The sequence below is a fragment of the Apteryx rowi genome, unplaced genomic scaffold, assembly GCF_003343035.1.
Source record: "Apteryx rowi isolate R43461 unplaced genomic scaffold, aptRow1 scaffold_27, whole genome shotgun sequence".
NCBI classification, from domain to species: domain Eukaryota; kingdom Metazoa; phylum Chordata; class Aves; order Apterygiformes; family Apterygidae; genus Apteryx; species Apteryx rowi.
This window is the reverse complement of record NW_020449085.1, coordinates 529,103-548,228: the sequence shown is the minus strand read 5'-3', so window position 1 is coordinate 548,228 and position 19,126 is coordinate 529,103. Positions and strand designations below refer to the sequence as shown.

General features: G+C 52.6%; 1 protein-coding gene across 2 annotated transcripts in view; it reads left to right on the top strand.

The window, feature by feature from the left end:
- Positions 1–19,126, top strand: part of ZNF609 (zinc finger protein 609) — a 73,724-nt gene that overhangs the window by 25,437 nt on the left and 29,161 nt on the right. The window contains exon 1 of one of the 2 annotated variants that reach the window (XM_026068332.1): positions 18,801–18,870. The exons of the other annotated variant lie outside the window; for it this stretch is intronic. Within the exon in view, the coding sequence (XP_025924117.1) occupies positions 18,835–18,870 (36 nt within the window). The 5' untranslated portion in view covers positions 18,801–18,834. Of the gene's footprint in view, positions 1–18,800; positions 18,871–19,126 lie in introns of those variants that run through there. 2 annotated transcript variants of the gene reach the window in all.

Here is a 19,126-nt window from a genome sequence, read left to right as displayed (position 1 = left end):
TATCTGCTCCTTGTGGCTATGCAGCGAGCCCGTCTCCATCCCTGGTACGGATGCTGGCACTGCACCGACCTGCTCCTCTTTGGCACCGTCTAGAGCGAGTTCTGGCAACCCGGCTCCTCTGGTTTCCAGGCTCCGTTTGGGGAGCTGTTATCTCTGGAATCGAGCCACCGAGGCTTTGAAGAGCAGGATCTCCCAGGGACTAGCTTTTCTCCCCTGCTTTGGGGCCTCTTGGAGCCTGCAGTCCGTGTGAAAGGCGGCGGGTAACGACGGGGTTTGCAGCAGCTTTCCTGCGAGTGCCGTTGGTTTGCAGAAATTGCTGTTCTTGAGCTGGGATGCCCAAAGCTAATGACCTGCTTTTTTGTTTTTTTTTTGTTGTTGTTGTTTTTTGCCCTTTGCTGCTGCTAGCCAAAAACCCACTGTAAAACAGCATCAGCCTTAAGCCTATCTGATCCGTGGTTCAAACACAGTCCTGCCCCCTCGAAGATCTGCAGCTCCCCCATGCTATGCATGAGCTGGCAGCAAGGGACAGGGGAGGACAACTGAATCAAGCTCCCTGAGTTTCGGAGTAATTAATTACTCCTCTCCCTGACCCCCACCCCTGGGGGAGGTTTTGGACCAGTTCCTGCATCATTGTGGACGTGGGCACATCCGGCTGAAGGAGGTGGAGGCTGGAGCGAGCTGCCTGCTCTCCTTGTGCCCTGGTGCTGGGGCAGGACTCTAGGTGGGAGCTGCAGAGCCAAAGACCTTTCCCAGCTCCAGGTGCTGGATGTTATTGCTGGCTTTGGCTTGTCGCCGGCTCTGCTTTTCCCCGAGTATCCTGGTGGCGGGAGGCTTGGATTTTGGTCCCTGTTCATCCTTGGCGACGGGGCTTGCCCGACTAGGGTGTTTTGCGACGGCTCGTGGTTCTTGGGAAGCACGCGGGAGGGTTTGTCGTGTGTGGCTGGGGCGAGGAGACGTCCGTTTGGGGCTGAGCGGCCGCTTTGGGAATGGGACTTTGGGACTTGGGGCACAAAGCAAGCGAGACGTTTTAGCTATCCTGATATAGCGCAAGAGGCGCTCTGGGAGTCGGGTGCAGTGGGTGAGGCTACCGCAGCAGCAGCTGTGGCTGTAAATAGTGCTGCTCTCCTTAGGGAAAGAGTAAATTGTTTCCCCTTGCTTGCTGCGTCCCTTTCTCTCTCCCGGTGCCCTGTTCCTCCTCCTTCTCTCTGCCATTAATTGCTTAGTGATTGCTGATGCAATTAAAACAAGATGTGTCTGCAGCCTCTGTGCTCACGTCCCTCCTCTAGGGCCCTCGCCTGCCTGCTAGGGATGGCTGAGCATGTTCGGAGGAGGTGGGGAGCCGCTGCCTGAACACTGTTTTAGGAGAGCAGCTTAAGTCCCTGGATTCGCTCGCGCTGCCTCGATCCCTGCGGCGTTGGGCAGCAGCTGCTGTTGGGCACGGTGGCCATCTGCAGCGTGAGGTAGTGATGCTTTGGAGCTGCGGGTGGGTGAGCGGGGCAAACGGCTGACCTGGAGCTCACGCAGGGATGGTTCTCCTGACCTGAGAAGGTGGCCTTTTGACTCTTAGCACTCCCAAGCATGTAAACAGGCTAGAGCAGAGGCTGGCAAGCTGATTGCAGCTGATGTTTAATGGCAAGCAAGGCTTATATTCCCTTGCTTGGGGATTGGGGTTAAGTTTCCAAGTGCAATTCTGTGTGTGTAGGTTTAATGAAGTGCTGGGCAAAGGCTCCCAGGTTGAAGAAGGCCTACGTGGGGGCTACACAAGGTGAAGCAGGAGGTGGGAAGCCCCCTCTGTTTTTCAGGGAGGTCTTCTGTGCTCCCAGACATCCTTCTGCTCTCCAGCCATGGCTCACATGCTCCTCAGATGATGGCCTTGATGCCATGAAGCACCCAGGCTGGACCTGGCCTCCATGAAGGCTACTAGCAGTTTGTCCTTTCGCAGCTGTACCTGGACTAGAAAACACATGGTGTTGGATGGGCCAAGGCACAGTTCAGGCTCTGTGAAAGCAGAGTGTGCTGCCCGCCTGTTTTGGAGAAGGGTTTGGTCGGGCAGGATGGATGCAGGCAGGGTAAGATGCTTCTGCTTGTGCTGTGATCACTCTGAGGGCTGGCAGAAATGCTCCTAACCCCACCTCTGTGCCTTGTATTTAAGGTCCTAAGTAGCTTTCTGTAGCCTTCCTGTTTTAACAAGTGCCAGGAATTTGTGCGGGTCAGAGCCTCACTAGCAGAGCTGGGGCTGGCGCCTCTTTTCCTCGTGCCTCTGCTCCTGTGTGTTTTGCAGCTGCCAAGACTGAGGTTGTGATGGCTGATAGACAGGACATCTTGTGGGGCTTGGGATCACTTGTGCAGCAGCTAAAGCTAGACACCTGATGAGTCACGGTCTCCTTGCTTTCAAAGGAAGAAGTGACAGCCATGTAGCACGGGAAGCGCTTGTATTAAAAAAACAGGACCCCGGCTCAGTCATCTCCGAGGGAGGCAGCTGCAGAAGCTGCTGTCACTGAGGCCAGAAAGGGCTGTGGTAGCACAGATGACACTTGCCCCTCTGCGTGGGAAGGGAGGTTGCTAATATCTTGGAGGAAGTCTTTTCTCCTTTGCTAGTCTGCATCCCATGTCCCTTCCCACTTGCAGTCCCGCAGCCTGACTCCATCTGGGAGGTCTGCTTTCTCTCACAAACCTTCTGTGTCTTCTGGTTTCTTCATTTGCCTCTTGCGGAAATTGGTGCCGCTTCTCCAGTGCTGTCAGTTGGCTTTGGTGCATTGCTTTGGTGCATTGCTTTGCTTTTTGCATCTTCTCTTTTGCACGTTCCTCAGTTGCTATTATCTTCCACATGGATGTTTCTCAGGTCCCCTTCTCCATTGTGTCCATCTTGATGGTAGTGTTGCTCCATATGAAGCGAGTCATTCCTTGGCTTTTGCCTTCACCTGGCCCAGCTGCTTTTAATCCCTTTGAATCCCTCCTGGCCCCTGTTCCTCTACTGGTGCCCAGGCAGCTCTGTTGGGACTGCTTCATTTCTCTACGCCTCAATTCCATGTTCCCAACTCCACCCATCCAGAATCGTTGTTCTTATGTGTCAGCCATCAACCTTTTTCTCTGAGGCAGCGCCCTTCAAATGCGGGCATTTTGTCTTTTGTCTCCACAGCTGAGAAACACATCTTGGATCTGACACATCTGCCGCGTCCCTTTCTTTTCCTGGCAGCCTCCGCTTCAGTGCGTGTTTGATTCCTTGTGCAGGTACCTCCCCACTCCCAGGTCTGGGCCAGCATTGGCCTTTCCAAACCACTGTGCTTTGCGGTGTAACTCTCTTTTGCCCCTGGGCCTCCGCTTTATTGGTGTGAGTGAGGTTGGGTGGCCTGAGGACTGTGTCCTCAAGCTGTGCCCTTGGATCAGGATGCATTGGATGTCCTTGGCAAGCTCTCTGGGGCAGGTTCTCCCCGCACAAGCTATGTCATGTTCTTTAGGCTGCTGGTTGAGTTGCGGCCACAACTTCTGCTGCGGAGAGAAGCTTTGTGATGTTCAAAGAGGTGATGAGGCCTTACTTTCTGCGTCTGCTTGATGGACATCACCATTGGGTGCAGGTACTGGCAGAGAGATGAAGTGATAGGTGGCGAAGGCAAGGAGGGCTTTGGCTGCCTGATTCCTGCAGTGGTCATGGATCTTGAGTGCCTCTTGAGCATGGGGATTGCCATGAACACCTGACAGTCCAGCAGCCTCTTGCTTAGGTGTGCACCCTCATGTCTGCTCCTAGCATGACCTACAGAGCAGTGTTGTGCGCAAAGTCCTGCTGCTCTTGTGCCAGTGCTCTGCTTCCCAGTCCCAAATCTGGAACGGCCCTGCCCTCTGCAGACAAGTCAGCCCATTAGCACATCTCTCCCTGTGTTTATAACAGCTTGCTGTCGATATCTGGAGCTGTTCCTAGCTCTGTTTTGATCAGTGGAGCTGTACTTCCAGCAGCTATGCGTATTTCTGGAGCCACGGTGTGTGGGGACTGGTAAGATTTGGCAAGAAACTCCTTGGCTAGCAGCATTGCCCTTCTGGGCAAAGTGGCCCTGTGTCCTTACTGGCCATGTCTGCAGTGGGACTCCAGCCCCACGGCATGGGGTCTGTGTGCTGCCAGCAATACAGTGCTGCCTGCAGTGATGGCTTGGGTCTGCTGAAGCAGTAACTTGGTGTGGACGGGGGAGCAGGGGATTTGTTGCTCTTCATGATAATCTGTGTGGGAACAAAGTCCCCAGGGTGGAGGGGCATGTCTGGAGCAGCTCACCCTAACTGCAGTGAGTGTCCTGGCATCCTGGAGCTGCTAGTCAATGCTTTGGGGAGCCTCTTGCTTCAGTCCAGACCATGCTTCGTATGACTTTTCTCAGTAAAAGAACATGTTCCTTTCCTCAAGTACAAGGCAAGAGCAGATGAGTACATACAGACACACCACCTCCATGCTTTCAGGAGAGATGGTAGAGTTGAAGGTCAGGTGGGTTTACTCCAGGGATTTGGAGGCAGAAACACATTTCTGCTCCTTTGGACTGAAGTAGAGGTATCTAAAGCTGCTGACCAACCATAGCAATAGTTTTGTAGCTTCCAGCGTAGGCTTTGTTGCAGCATTTCACTGAGTGGTAGCTGTGTCGTTTCCTCTCTCCTGCAGTTTCAAGCACATCTAGGAGCATCGTAGCAAAACCTGTGCACAGGATACTCTGCCGTGACTGCCAGGCAGTGTAACCCAGGTGAAATGTTGGAATTGCTTGGCTGGCTCAGTGGTTAGTGCTTCCCTCTGCCAAATTAGAGACTTGGTCCTTGTGTCTAGCCTAGAAATGAGCTGCTGACAGAGTATCTTGCCTGAGGCAGAAGCAGCTCATTTTTGCCAAAACTGTCTCTTGTGCCTAAGGAAGAAGACTCTCCCTTTTGCAATGGGTCATGACACCAATCCAGGACAGGCACACGGTAGTGGCATTTTTCAGGGATATTCTGGTATCCTGCCTTGTCCTGGTTGCCTTTTTTCCCCCCCAAGAACGTGGGCTTGAGGGATTTTGGTGAATGTCTGTCCTCTCCAGTTTAGAGAGACAAGTAGTCAATTCTGTAATTATCCTGTTGCATGTCTGAATAAAACCACAAAGACTATGATGCAGAGGAAGCCAAAGTAGTTCCAGCCAAATCCCTAGTTAGGAATCAAAGGCTCATAAGCGCTGTTGTGTAGAGCTATGGGGAAATGAGTTCCCAAGGAGAACATCCGTGTTCCCGGGAACATCACGGTGTAGGGTAGTAGGGTGTCTCTATAGGGGTGTCCCTTTTACAGAAGTGACCAGAAGGACTGCTTGAACAGCATAGGGTGCCCGACTGTGGTCTCCAGGTGACATCTGAACCCTTGGAGGAGGCCAGCTCTGAACCCTTGGCGTTTCTTGGGCAAGATGACTTTTTAATTGTCCCTCAAAGCAGACCGTAAGCTTGGAGAGCCCTGGGGAAGCAGATGAGGCCTCCCTGACCCCTCCCTCTACACCTCTCATTAAGGCAGCAAGGTGACTGCGCATGCGGCAGGAGGGAAGGATGGAGGGGAAAACACACAGGCAGCAGGTAATTAAACCAAGCATTTGCTCCTTGTTGACTTTTTGCCTCTGAAAAGCTCTCAGCAGCCGTGTGCAGAGCCAACAGCCTCTGCAGGGACTGCTCGCAGCGTGGTGGCGAGGTGCTTCAGCAGGTCGGGCTTCCCTCGCTGGGCCCCAAGCTGCTTTCCCGGGCCGCGTGGGGTGGTAGGAGTGCGGTGCTGTCCCTCCCCGCTGGTGCCRAGGGCTCCCTCCGCTTATGCCCTCGGCGCCGAGACTGGAGCGAGGTGGTCTAAAGCAGATGCTCCTGGTTTGGTGCCAGGCCTGAGTTGGTGTGCTGCATGGCTGTACTCCTCCAGTCAGCTCCTCCTGGCATCTGCGCGTGCACTTGGATTTAACCTGAATGAAGCGGTGTGAGCCGAATGCAGCAGGTCTCTGGTAAGCAGTGCTTGGCAGAGAAATGAGGGCAGCGCCAACGTGACTTTTTTTTATTGGTAAGCGAGGGTTTGACTTCATTCAGAAACTCCAGGCTTTGGCTTATTACTGTGTTGTGACTTTCCAAACAGGACAAAGCTTTCTGCTCGGAGGATCTCATGTTTTCCTCTGGGAACTGCCCGCTTCAGCTGACGGCACTGTGATCCCTCTTCAACCCTGTGGGAGTGTTTGATTTTTAATGATGGATGTCCGAACTCTGGGCCATGTTCTCTAGCGAGTGCTACTGTGCGGCAGGCCTCCTCGAGCATGGTATCTTTGGTGCTAAAATGCCCATCTCCTGTTATTATTCTGCTCTTTCTCATAACATTAGGATTGCTCTGCCTTAGCTAGAAGCAGAGGTAAATGTGCTTTGTTAATCTGAAGAGTCAGTTAAGTTTAAGGGGTGGGAGGGAGATAAAATCGGTGAAGATCTGGGCTAGCTTATGGTGGGCCAGCTAGCAGTATCTCTGCTAACATCTCTGCTTTATTTTAGCCATGATGGTTAAAAATCCAGGAGGTTACTCGAGTGTAGCTGTAGCGTGTTCCCCTTCTGGGTGACATTCGGCTCTGACCATGCTCTGGCTTGCAGGCCCACCGGCCTCTGCGGGCTGGTTTTGTGTGTACGCCTGTAGGTAGCCTGTGTCTTTCAAATAACGAGATACAAAGGCGGTGGTTCAGCACGAGAGCTCGCCCCGGCCTTCCTTATTGCTTGGTATCTGATATTCTGTTTCCACTCATAACAGAATAGTTGCACTGTTGCGGGTACCGCTGTCTGGGTGTAAAGAGAAATACTGCCTGTCAGACACCTCTCTCCAGGGACGACTGGCACATGATGGTTTTTTGGCGGCAACCGTTTTCTGGCTCGCTAAAAATAAGCGTTAGACTCTGTTTCACGGTGAAGGCAAACGATTTCTCGTTAGCTTAAATTCTGTGACCCCGTGGGTATCCCAGTGCGCAGACTGAGAACTGCAAGGTTGGAGGGTAAAAACCTTCCTGATACTTAACTGTTCTGGAAGTTTCAACTCTGATGGGTGGTGTTGGTGTCCCCTTGTTCCAGTGCCCAGGTAGCTTCGCTTCAGCATCCTCCTTTGCTGGTGGGTGCTTGTTACCGGATTTCAGATGTAAGCTCCGTCTCTCTCTAGCCTGAGGAAGCTGATGAAGCAACCACTTGAAGGTATTTTTCCATTTTTGCATCCAGTGCTCTCAAGGAGAAGCATGGTTGCATGCATAATGGTCCTGTGATTTGAACCACAAAGCTGCTCTTCTCTCATAGATGTGTTCAAGACACGCAGCCTGTCTCCCCTGCTCTCCGCTGGCCGGCTGGGTCGGTTGCCTGCAGGTGAGGCCCTGGATAGCATGAGTTATGGTCTGGCTTTGCTCTAGCTAATTCCCATTTCTCCCCAGCTGCTCAGCTTGCCTGCGAGCGATCGATCCTCTGCAGTTGTGTAGCTCGACTGCCGGCGGCTGTCAGTTGTCAGCACAAAACCCGCTGGGTGAGACCTTCATAGCTGTGCTTCAGCGCCTGTCTGCTCTTAGGTGCTATATACAGCATCCGGGATGTYGGCTCGCAACGCGACTACCAGTGTGGGGTTTTTAAACCCCCATGTGTTTGATGCAAGGGTGTTTTTGGTGAGGGATGTGAAGGAGAAAACTGACCCAGGATGAGCGCCCAGGGCCTGACTCGTCTGCCTAGGGAAGTAGGGACCAGAGGCACCGAGGGGAATTTGAGCTGAAAAGGGAAGAGGGGAGAGTTGGTTTTCATCTCCAAGGCTAGAATTAAAATCCAGGCTGATGAGATGATATGAGTCTGTCGGTTCACTTGTTAAGCTCATTCCTTGCGACTCCAGCCTCTTGCGACTCAGCTGTACAAATTTCATGGTGATCCAGGACTGTCCTGCCCTCCAGCTGTGCAGCAGAGCTGTGGCAGCTAGTGAGGGATTTGGGCTGAGGATCTTCAAGCCAGGACCACAGTGCTGGAGGCAAAGGAGAAGCCAGGAGGTGGAGGAAGCCCTGGTTCAAGTACACCAAAGAGTTGAAATCCTCAGTTAACCAACAGCAAACTTGTGGTTTGTGTGCAGGGAACGCATGCAGCTTGCAAGCACGTGCCATGTAGTAGGAGGTGCTGTTGTGGGATCAGAAGGTGGGCCGGTGGACTGCTCTGCTTGGGCTGGGGGGTAGAGAGACAGCGGCTAGATTAAAATTAATAAAACTGGGGGAATCACCCAGAAAAACTTTGCAGGACGCAGCAAGGTAGACAGGCAGTGAACCCTGTGTGTTGCCATCAGGAGCTGAGGGCTACCTGTGCAGCAGTGGCCTTGCCTGAAAGCTGGTGGGAAGTGGGTTGGGGAGAGCACAGCGTGTACCAACCGGAGTATGATTGTGTTTTTGTGCTACTTAAAAAAAAAAAAAAAAAAAAAAAAAAAAAAAAAAAAAAAAAAGGCTTGAGAAAAGTCGCTGAAAAGCTGGGATTTGGGGAGTGGGGGGAGAAAGAGGTACAAAAACCCAGCAAAGAAGATATTTGTCACCTCCCTAATGTGAGTTTTTCATCTTGCCTGTGAGAGACAGAGACTCTTATTCAACAAGCTACACTGGGAGTCTGTTCCTCTGGCCGCGAGTCCCCAAATTGCAGCACTGTGCTTGTCCCTAAACCACAGGCACCTTTTAGTTACGCACGTAGGCCATGCTCGTAGGTGGTGTGCGCAGCGTCGTCCTCTTGCCTGCCCCCGTCCTTGGATATCATGTGCGCTGGCTTATTTCGTGCTTGCTCTCCTGCTGCAATCTCCTCATCAGTCCATCAGACAGAGCTGGCTTTGTGACTAGAAACCAAGAGAATCTCTCCTGGCAACTCGAGCAAAACCTCCAAAGAAGAGCAGATAAGAGCCAAGCGGGCAGCTTCCTAAACATGCAGCCTGCAAGGACTGGGACGTGCAAATCATACCAAAATAGCTCTTTAATATTAAATAGATGGAAGGAAGATGTCTCCTCTTGCCTGAGGGATAAATAGATCTGAAACTCCTTCTACACTTTGCCACTTATCGCATCTGAAATGCATCTCTCTCGCCCTGAAATTGAGCCTTTCCAGTGTCTCGAATATGCAGCTATGACATGTGTGTAAAATGCTTCTGATTTTGTGAAGCATGTTTGAAGTGTGCTGGGAAGTCTCTGTATACAGTCCCTGGCAAACATGTTTTCTCCCCCCCTCTGCTCCATAGATCTGTAGCCGTATGGGGCAGTGAGATATGATGCTCTTTAGTGTGCTCCGAACAGACATGTCAAAGCTGGTTGCAATCTCCCAGGGCCCCTAAAGCTCCCGTAGCAGTAGAGCTACTCCAGGATCTGAGCGCTGGTGACTCAGGGGGTGCATTCTGCTTCGCAGACACCTCATTTCACCTCCTTCCCTCCCACCCCTTCCCCAAACAATTTTTCTAGCTACAAGTGTTGAACGCGCAGCTTCACTTCTCGTGCCTCCAAGCCAAAAGTCCGAGAGACCTTAAATACCAAATGTTGTTTGTAGCCACAAGCTATGGGGTTTCTTACATGGGACTTAGAAAATACTCCAGCTAGCCAGCTCCTGCTTGTAGGTAGACTGATGTGCTGGATGAAGGATTTTTTTTCTTACCTTCATGTCCTTGGGTCTGTAGTCTCCTGATCCAGTCAGACAAGTGTATTTCTGTACTGAAACTGCTCTCTTACGCAACTTTATTGTGATATCGTGGTTAAAACATGAAAGAATCACAGGAGAAGATAACCCTGCAAAAATAAGGCAGCCTGAGATTTCCTGGTGCTTCTTCCTTGCCTGAGCTGGGGCAAGTCCCTTGTCTGCTGGATGTTGGTTCCACATTGGTGAAAGGAGGAGAAACCTTCCCCATGTCTCGGGAACACTGTGAATGTGGTTGTTGGCATTTCAGTGCCTGGCACGGTGGGGATCTGAGGTGTCGGGGGTCAGCTGTGGGGGTCTGAGTAATGAGGGATGTGGGTGTCCTGTGGTAGTGATGGAGGGATGTGGGGAGGAAGGAGGAGTGCAAGGCAAGGGTGAAGGATTCCTTCCCTAGTGACAAGCTGGACTGTTACCACAGGTATTTCTGAGGTTTCCACTTGGAAAATAGTTGCGTGCTTAGGAACAATTTCACTACCAGAAAGTTGTGGCCAACTGCTTTCTTAAATGTTCCCAATTCATCCCATTCCTCCTCGCTGTCACTCTTTGCATCACACTGTGTAATTCCTTTCTCCCCTTTTGGTGATTTCATCCTTCATGTGCTTGTAGATTATGATCTTGTCCCCACTTAGCTGTTGCTGAACCAAGTTATCCATATTTAGCTCTTCTAATCTTCTCTTCCAAATCAATCCCTTTAGCCTCCTTGCTATTTTTTGTTCCTCTTTGAACTTCCTCCAACTTGTCTATGAGGTGTGCAGGACCACAAGCAATCTCTGCTCTCCTGAGAGCCATCAGGGCAAAACTATTAAATGCCTCCTGCTCCGATACTGTGCTCAGACTGCTCTCAACTTTTCGTGCCAGCTCACGTCCCCCTGATTTTCTTCCCCTGTTGCTCCCAGTGTCTCTCCGTGCTATCGCTCTGTTGGTTTTCTCCATCCCTTTTACCATCCTAGTTTTCCCCCAGACCAGTTTGTATTTTGCAGATACAGAACCCTGTTTCTTTCCTGCCCTTGGGCCTGTGTGTTGAGATGTTTATTCCTACCTGGTGGTGTTTAGCCAAGGCTGAATCAGGGTTGAGAGAGGTGAGGAGGGGTCAGCACAGATGCAGTGAGCAGAAGTACTATTTGCTGCTCATGACTGTGAGTTTGGGTGTCTTTTGCAAGCCATTTCTGCTGCATCAGTAGCCTGTTGCCTGGTGGCTACAAAAGATAAGACAGGCCCAGCTGGGCCAGCTTCCTGATACTGCTTTGTCGCTCTGTGCCATCCGAGGGTCTCTTTGCTTAGGGGAACCTCTAGGCCATGTTACCTGAAGCTCCAGATATGATCAAGGGAGCATCTTTGAGGGGGTCTCCTTCCAGATCACTAGATGGACCACTTTGGGGTAACGCTTGATTTATCTATGTATGTCTGTAACTATCTCCACCTCTTCTCTTGCCTGGTAACTCCAAGAGTGACTGTCGCTTGCTTTTGGACCCATTTGCAGCCCCTGGACATTTGGAGACCCAAGCCAATGTTGTAGTTCTGGTTGCTGTGAAAAGTACAGATGTTAATGTGCCAGTGAACGCTTTACAGCTTGACTGAGGAAAACATCTGCAAGTCTGTGCTTTTTCACCCCGCCCTCCCCAATCTGTTCTTCTGTGGCCCTTCTCTGAAAACAAGGGAGCCTTTTCTCTCAGTATCTAAAGTGCTTTACTAGATGTACAAGTTAGCTCCTTAGCAGTGTGAGGGAACCGCTTTCGTGCGTGCGGTCGCGTCGTGCCTCATCGGTTTTCCTTTGGTGCCAGCAGCAACTGCAGGACTGCGCTGGCTTGCAGGCTAGGCTTTGTCCCTTCTCATCTAGGGAGAGGCATTAGAAATGCAGTTGCTCTGGATACTCGGCTTGATGGCGAGAAAGGTGGTCCCTTGGACTGTGTGCCCAGCAAGCAAAGAAGCCCAGAGCGACCGTGCTTCCATACTAGATGAGGCAGGTCTGAGCCTAGCTTATTTCTGGTACAAGTCTCAGACTCATCTCCTCCACTCTGCAGTTACTAGAGTCCAGACGTCTACTGAATTTGTTAGCAAATCCTGTGAGCTGTGTGTCTTCAGGTTGTCTTGTATATGCTGCAGCTTTCTAAGGATAAGGACTTTGCATGCACAGGGCTTTGTGTCTGGATGGGCATGGGGAATTTCCCATGTCCTCTTCCCTGGAGCACAAACCAAGGGAGCTGCTCCCTTCCAGGTGGAGTGCCTCTGGTCTGCCCTGGCACGAGTTGCTTGGGCCAAGCAGCTGCGGGGTCTGTGTGCTGGGGAGTCTGTGCATGTGCTCATTCTTGCGGGACCGAGGTGGGAAAACAAGGGGGGAAAAAAATGAAGATGATGAACAGGGAAAGTTGGAGCTGTGCCGTTTTCTAACCAACAGGAACCTGAGCTGCTGTGCCAGCTTCTCACACGTGCCCCAGCTCAGCCCTGACCTAGTATGTGTCTGCCTTGGACTGTTGTCCTTAGTTGCTAATCCTGATAAAGATTTACTGTTAAAACTTGCTCTCTCTTCATCTCTAAAGAGCCTATTTTCAGCCTGTGGATTATGATTACCGATTTTTTTTCTGAACTGCTTGAAGGTGAGAGATGAATAGGGTATCCCCTGAGAAGGACAGGGCACCGGGTATTTGTATGGGGACCACTAAACGGGACAGAAACCTGGTGTCTAGGACTGAACAGTCTTGTGTTGGTGTTTACCTGGTGTGGGCATGGAAGCACTTGCAGTATGAGGAAATATGGCTTTAACTTTCAGTTCAAGCATAATAGCCTTCTCCTTAAAAACAGAGATTAACTGCTTCCTTTATAGTCCACTGGGAGTTACAGGATTACCCACACTTACTGTCTGACCGGTTGATCTGCCTAAAAGGAGATACTGAGCTCTGTAATATGTACTTTTGTCCCTACAAATAACGCTCCAGGAGCTCCTGGGTGGTGGGTCATTCCAGGATGACCGTGTGGCTGCCTGTGGCCTCGGTGGGGGGGATTGGGGTCAGCACGGCGCTCTCGGAATGCTAGCTGGAGTGAGACCTGCTGTTGTGGGTGCTGTGCTCCTTGGGGTGTGGAGGCAGAGCCCGTCAGATCTCAGTCTTATTGCCCTTGAGGGAATTTGCAGGGTTTCAGCCATGCAGATGCTGATTTTTTTTTTTTTCATCTGATTGCCCCTGCCTGTTTTGTGGATGTGAAGGATTTGGATTTCAGGGTTGTCTCTGGCTGGTCTGTTCACAGCCTCTGAATCCTTAGTCCGGGTTTTATATAGCTGGTGGTTAGCATCATGCTTTTAAAGGCTGCTGAAGCTGCATCGCAACATGGCAAGTGGTTCATGAAAGGCTTGCTGCATTTATATCCTCTTTCCGGGAGATTGATACACCAGGGTGCTTGCAAAAGCGTTTGCTACTCCTTTGCCTGTCTAATGTACTGGTCAAAGAGTGCTAGTGTTAACACCAGCCATTTGGGCACTGCTTGGATTTCTGCATGAGTTTCATGTGGCCAAAGGTAGAAATGTGTCTGCCTTGCTGTCATCATGGCTTTGGCCCTATTGCTGCTGGTTTTCCTACATGAATGTGTTGTAGTGGGAGAAGAACAGAGAACGTGTGTGGGAGTGGTTGGTGGAGAGCGGCCGGGAATGGCAATCTGTTGGAGTTTGGCGTGGATGCGCATAATGAGATGTGGGGGCTTTCAGGGACTAGAAGATCTCTTCTCTGCAAGAAGACTGGGCGCAGGGCTGGGACCTTGTTTGGGGCCCTGTTTTCCAGGGAGCAGATACTGGCTTCCAGCCCCAAAAGAAAAGAGAAGGCGATATGCACGTCTCTGAATGGCGGATGCTGGAGAGCTAGTCTGCGCTGGTGATTGAGAAGGCTCCTGAGAAAGAAGCCTGCTGTCTCTCATGGTGTGAAAGGTCCTTTTTTTTGCTTGGGTAGAGTTGCATGCTTGTTTTGTTGGTTTGGAAATAAAAGATAAAGCAAGGCTTCACGCTGCGGTGGGTTCTCTCTCTTAGTGTCCTGGCTTGAAGGATGCATGGCTGGCCTCCGTGGTGTGGTGGAGGCCAGAGGGCAGAGCAGGCAGCAGCGTGAGAAACCGAGCATGTTTGGGTGATGTTGGCAGTGCTGGTAGGAAGGTAGGCATGGGTTGTGGGGTGCGAGAACTGAGTTTCTGGTGGGAAGCCATGTGAAAGCTCTCAGGAGGGTGCTGAGGACCTAAGAAGGGGTGATCTTAGCTGCGCTGTGGGCACCTGGGTGGTCAGACGGAGCAGGCCAAAAGCCTTGCTGCTGATTCAGGGTTCAAGTATCACTTGGGTCGGTGAAGAGCTGCCTGATAGGAGTTGGGGATCACAAGTCAGGAGACCCTGTTATTTTTGTTAAAGGTGAGCACCCGCATCCCCGATCAGTGAAAGGTGCTCAGCCTATCCCCTCTTTGGGACAGAAACCAAGCCCTGTCCCTGCAAGCCTAAAGTGGAAGAGATGTTGCTTGTGGCAGGGAGCCTCAGCTTTACTTGGGGTGCTGCTTCCCAATGTGCTATGGGGAGCATGTGGGGGCCGGGCACTTGCTGTCTTGAAAGCTTTTCCGCTTGGGTAGCACTGCAGCACCTGAGGATGACTCCGGCGACGGCAAGAGCAGCCTCTGTTTGGTAGCAGCATACAGAAGGGCCGAAGGCCAGGTCATTCGATGCGAAGGACGCTTGCAGCCATCTGCGGTCAGGCTCTGTATTTTCAGCCAGCTCTATCCTCTTTTGACCCGGACGCGTCCCTGTTTGGCGAGTCCCTTTGTGGCGTGGGCTCTTGTCACCTTTTCACCACAGTCCTAGCCGTGTTAGAGCGGACTGTTTTGTGTTTTAACTTGAGGAGTGAGGGGAGGCTGTTGCAGCATCTCCGTGGGAGCGCAGAGGAATGTCAGGAGTTAGCATAGGTGACCTGAGACCCAAATAACACATCCTTAGTCAGCCTGTTGGACTGATTCTTGCTTCACAGAGATCCTAACCTTTATTTATTTATTTATTTATTTTTTCCCTTCCTGCCTTGCTTGCTTGTATTGATTGTCCCCTCCTGTTGCTGCTGTTTGCTGCCTCTCACCTACAGGAGACACCTTCCTTTTCTAGAGCAGATCTGATAGTCTTGTAAATGGTTGGAGCAGGTGACTTGGTGCCAGCACGTCTGTCTTGGATACTATTCCTGGCTTTATTGAAGACGTGGTGATATGCAAGGCCATGCCTCTGCAGTGTCTGCCTCCTCTTGATCTCGAAGTGCTGGAAGCAGCGAGATAAGACTGGTTGCATTCAAGCAGGGATTTTTTTACCCGGCTCTCTGATGGAGAACCTGTGTAGACAAGGGGTTAGAACTGGCTTTTTGAATATCAGGTCACGTTAAAACAGCTTAGCCAGCTTGTTAGTCCAGGGAAGGCCAGTGAATCAGCGGAGATCCTGCAATAGCACGTAAGCTTTAGGCACTAACCACAGGTCCATCCAGCTTCTCTAGTGTGGAGCTCCTTAGGGATTTTGTAGCAGTGTAAGCAGAGGGCTGAGGCTCATCCCTGTTGCAATGTGTCTTTGAGTCAGGACCTGGGGAATTGAAACCAGAAAGTGGGAACAGACAGTGGTCCCTGATGATTCACCTCCTCTTCATAGAGATCAGTTCTTGGATGAGAAAGACCAGGTCGCAGTGCTGGACAGTGGAGCTCTGTCTCAGCCTGATCGAGATGTAGCGGGTGCTAATGAAGAAGCTCGGTCTAACAGGCATCGAAGTCCGTAGTGTTTTTCACCAGTTCCAGTGGATTTGGGGATGCTCAGTCGCTCTAGCTCATCGCTGGTGCAGCAGGAGGCTGCACCGCCAGCGTGATCTGATGGGCCATCCCACCCCGGTGTGTGCTTCACCGCGACCGGGTCTCTGTTTTCCGTGGTGCTACCAGAGAAGCTGTCCCTCAGGGCCGGCGGCCTGCTCTAGAGCACCGCCAAGCAGAGCTCGCACGTAGGCTGCGCGTGCCTTATCTCGGGGCGGAAGTGCTAGTTCAGGCTTTGGCTTTTGTGGTGTGCTCGTGCTGCTGAGGCAGACTTCCCCAGCTACCTCTGCCCCAAAACGCCTTGCCGAAGACGACTCTAAGTTTCAGAGGTGCCTGTTGACCACAGCTGGTGGGGAGCTGGGGATCTTGACCGCTGGGTGATGATGCCATGCTTTATTTGGCAGGACACCTTGCAAGAGGCACTGTGGGTTTGCAGCGGGGGAAGAGAAGCAGTTCGGTTAGGGGATTGGAGGACGCTTCCCTGAGAGAGCAATTTCCCAGCTGCATTGAAAAGCCGCGGCCAGCTGCATCTGCGTGGTGGGGCCAGGAAACCAGCAGTTTTTCTTGGGAAAAGCTGTACCGTCAGCGCTGCACGCAGCAGCAGGAGCTGTGCTCATTGGGGGGCCGGATATCGGAGCCCTCCCGTCTGGGCTGTGCTTCCCATATAACCCACCCAAATCATTTAGCTCCCCACCGCCTGCCGTCCCTCTCTGTGTAGCTCGGTCTATCTGTCCAGCACCTCTGAAGCGCTCTGGGGTCTGAGGGCAGGAGACCTCCATGGCATTGCGTGCTCTGTTCTCTACGTTACAGCAGTTGCGCGCGTGGCGGTCGGGCTGCGATCTCCTCTCCTGCTGCCACTCGTTGCTTTGCGAGGACTCGCCGGCTGGGGAGGTGTTTGCACAGATGGAGGCAAATCCGGCTTCTGGCAGGGGACAGCTATCCGTCGTAGCTAGGACGTGGGGAATCTGTCCTAGGGGAACTGGCAGAGCCGCCAGCAGGAAAACACGCGTCAGTCCCCTAGGGTGGCGGGAGCTGCTCCCCTCCTTGCTGGCTGCCGTCTTTGTAAGGAAACCGGGGAGGCCGGACCCTCCTTGCAGGCTGCTTTTGGGACAGTGCCCCGCACGGTGTGCGAATGTGGTTGGCCTGGCTGTATTTGTAGGGTCTCTGGGGCCCCCCAAGTCCTGGCGCTTCCCTCTGTACAAGGCAGGTGCCGCGTTTGGCAGCCCCGGGGGGGTTAGGGGACGCCCGCGGCCTTTTGCAGGCGAAGCCTTCCCATCGCTCCTCAGCGTTAACGGCTCCGTGGATGGGAGATGCTGCGGCTCTCCAGCAGGCAAAGGTGTCTGGAGCGAGAGCAGACGGCAAGGGGGTGCCGCTCTCAGCGAAGCCTGTGCCTCGGGAAGCCTCTGAGGAGCCGGTGGAGGGGGGGGGACCTGCTGGGAAGAGGGTTTTCTCTCTCTCCTGGTCTGTTTTTGGGGGAGACGGTGAGAGTCCCAGGTGGCGGAGCGAGTCGGAGCCATCTGGGTCTGCGCGCTTGCGGTCTCCCTTCCCGCCTGCCGCACAGGCGAGAGCTGGCACCAGCGCTGCCTGCGCTTTACCTGCCAGCTCCGAAGGGCAAGCCGCGTCGCCCTCGGAAGGAAATCTGGACCGATGCTCCTTCCCTGGAGAGGATTTCTGTGTGCTCCACGTATACTTAGCATTAGGGGCTTGAAAAATCCCTCGTTCCCATCCAAAGGGACGGGCTGTTCTGGTGACAGCACTATCCACTGAGCACATTAGACCTCATGCTCCTGTTTGCCCTCTGCAGAGGGAATTTGGGGAGCGCAGCGCTCGGCACAGCCTCTTGGAAACGCTTCGGCCTTCCTCAGTGTGACGTTTCCCGCTTCTTGCTAGAGGCAGCTGCCAGAAATGTCGATGCTCCTTTTTTGGGGGGGGACCAATTGCCTCGACACCTGCAGCCCCGGCCTCTTTGGGTGGCACTGCCACTAGGTCCCCTCTGCAACGGGTGTGCTGGGGCTCTCGCGTTGCTCGCTCCCGAGCGGAGGAAGGACGTACCTTGCGGGCCCCGATTTGCCTCCGAAGAAACTCAGCGTCCTCCCTGAGTGTGTTCTTGTGCTCCGTAGCAGTCATTGGGTGAGTTTATTTGAATCTGGCTGAGTTTTGGTGGTGTCCTTCAGCAGCGCGTTCGGTGAGCTTGTTGCGTTTTTTGGGGGGGTTCGTAAAAAGTCCGCTGAGATTTTAAGAGGGACAGAATTCCTTTTGCTTCCATCATCGCTGTTCTCATTATGGGAATGAACACAAGGAGGAAAAGCCTGGTTTGGCCCTCTGTATGCTAACCCTCATTTTATACATCTTCCCAGTTGTTTTTGTCTTGTGCTCAGCTTTGTTCCAGACTAAGGTGACTTACCTGTTTCAGCCTTTATTTGCAGGGAAGTTTTTCTGGGCCTCTAACCTGGAAAAAACATCACTAATTTACAGGCTTTGTTGGCTGCAGCTCCTTCATTCGAATAGGGTCAGTTAACAGTAAATTCTCCTAGCGCTGATAATTATATATAAAGCGATGGACTTCGGACTTTAAGCTGGCGTCTTTCCAGGGAGATGGTTGACAGGGAAGGGAAACTTTCTTCTGAAACAACAGATTTTTCTTTTCATCTTGATGTCAACAAGCTCCGTTTCCAGCTAATGGGCCCCCTTTCGCTGGAGGGCCGGGAGATCGCCAGCAGCGTGGGAGGAGCGGCATCCAGGGTGACGCTCGCCGCTGCCACCTCGGACCACGGGGCGAGAGGGTCTCCTCTCGCGTTGGGTTGTAACGGCGGCATTGGGCGACGCTGGGGTCCGTTCCGCGGAGCCCAGTGCAACGTTGGCAACGGTGAAGATGTTGGGCCCCCTCCCGACCCTGAGGAGCTCCGCGAGCGGGACGAGACGTGGTGTCCTTCTCTACGAAGGTGACACTGGCAGAACTTGTGTGGACACTGAGTGTGGTCGGCGTCGCTGAGTCAGGCCGTTCAGTGAAGGAGCTGTTTAATGGCCTTGGCTACCATCGCATCAGGGTCTGGTGCAGGAAAAATGCAGCCAGCGAACTCTAAGGATTTATTGCTTGTTGCGCTATTAGGGCGAGTGTTTTCCGGAGCCTCCTCCAGAAGAGGAGGCTGGGCGAATCTCTTGGAGCCTTTTCTGCAACGCTTGCAGTAGGATAGGAGGTCAGCATTGAATCGCACGTGTACGGTGGACGCTGGTGCCTCTTGTTCCCAGGTTATGGGACCTGGTGCCCGAGCGGGACAGGAGTGCCAACGTCAGACCCCGCTGAACGCTGGGCCGAGCTGTGCAACGGCCTGGCAAGCGTCGCCTGCAGCCTCGAACACTGCTCCCAAGGTGCAACGTGGAGAGGGTTTGATGCACGTTTTGTCCTCGTCAGCCAGCTGGCATATGGTAACTAAGCGCTTATGACCAGTAATTAGGATCTCCCTTGGCTTTGTGTTGCTTTTTGATTTTTGCAGGGGTTGAGGGACCTTTCTAGACTAGAAAGATAGGCCACGGTGCTAGGTAGCTTCTTAACCTGGGGATACAGTGAAGCTTAACAGTCGCAAATGTGTTAGTGGGGCTCGTGCCGACTGCTGCAAAATCCTCGCTTGCAAATGTATTGTGGTGCAGTCGCGTTAGTGCATTAACGCTCTGCGGTGGTTAG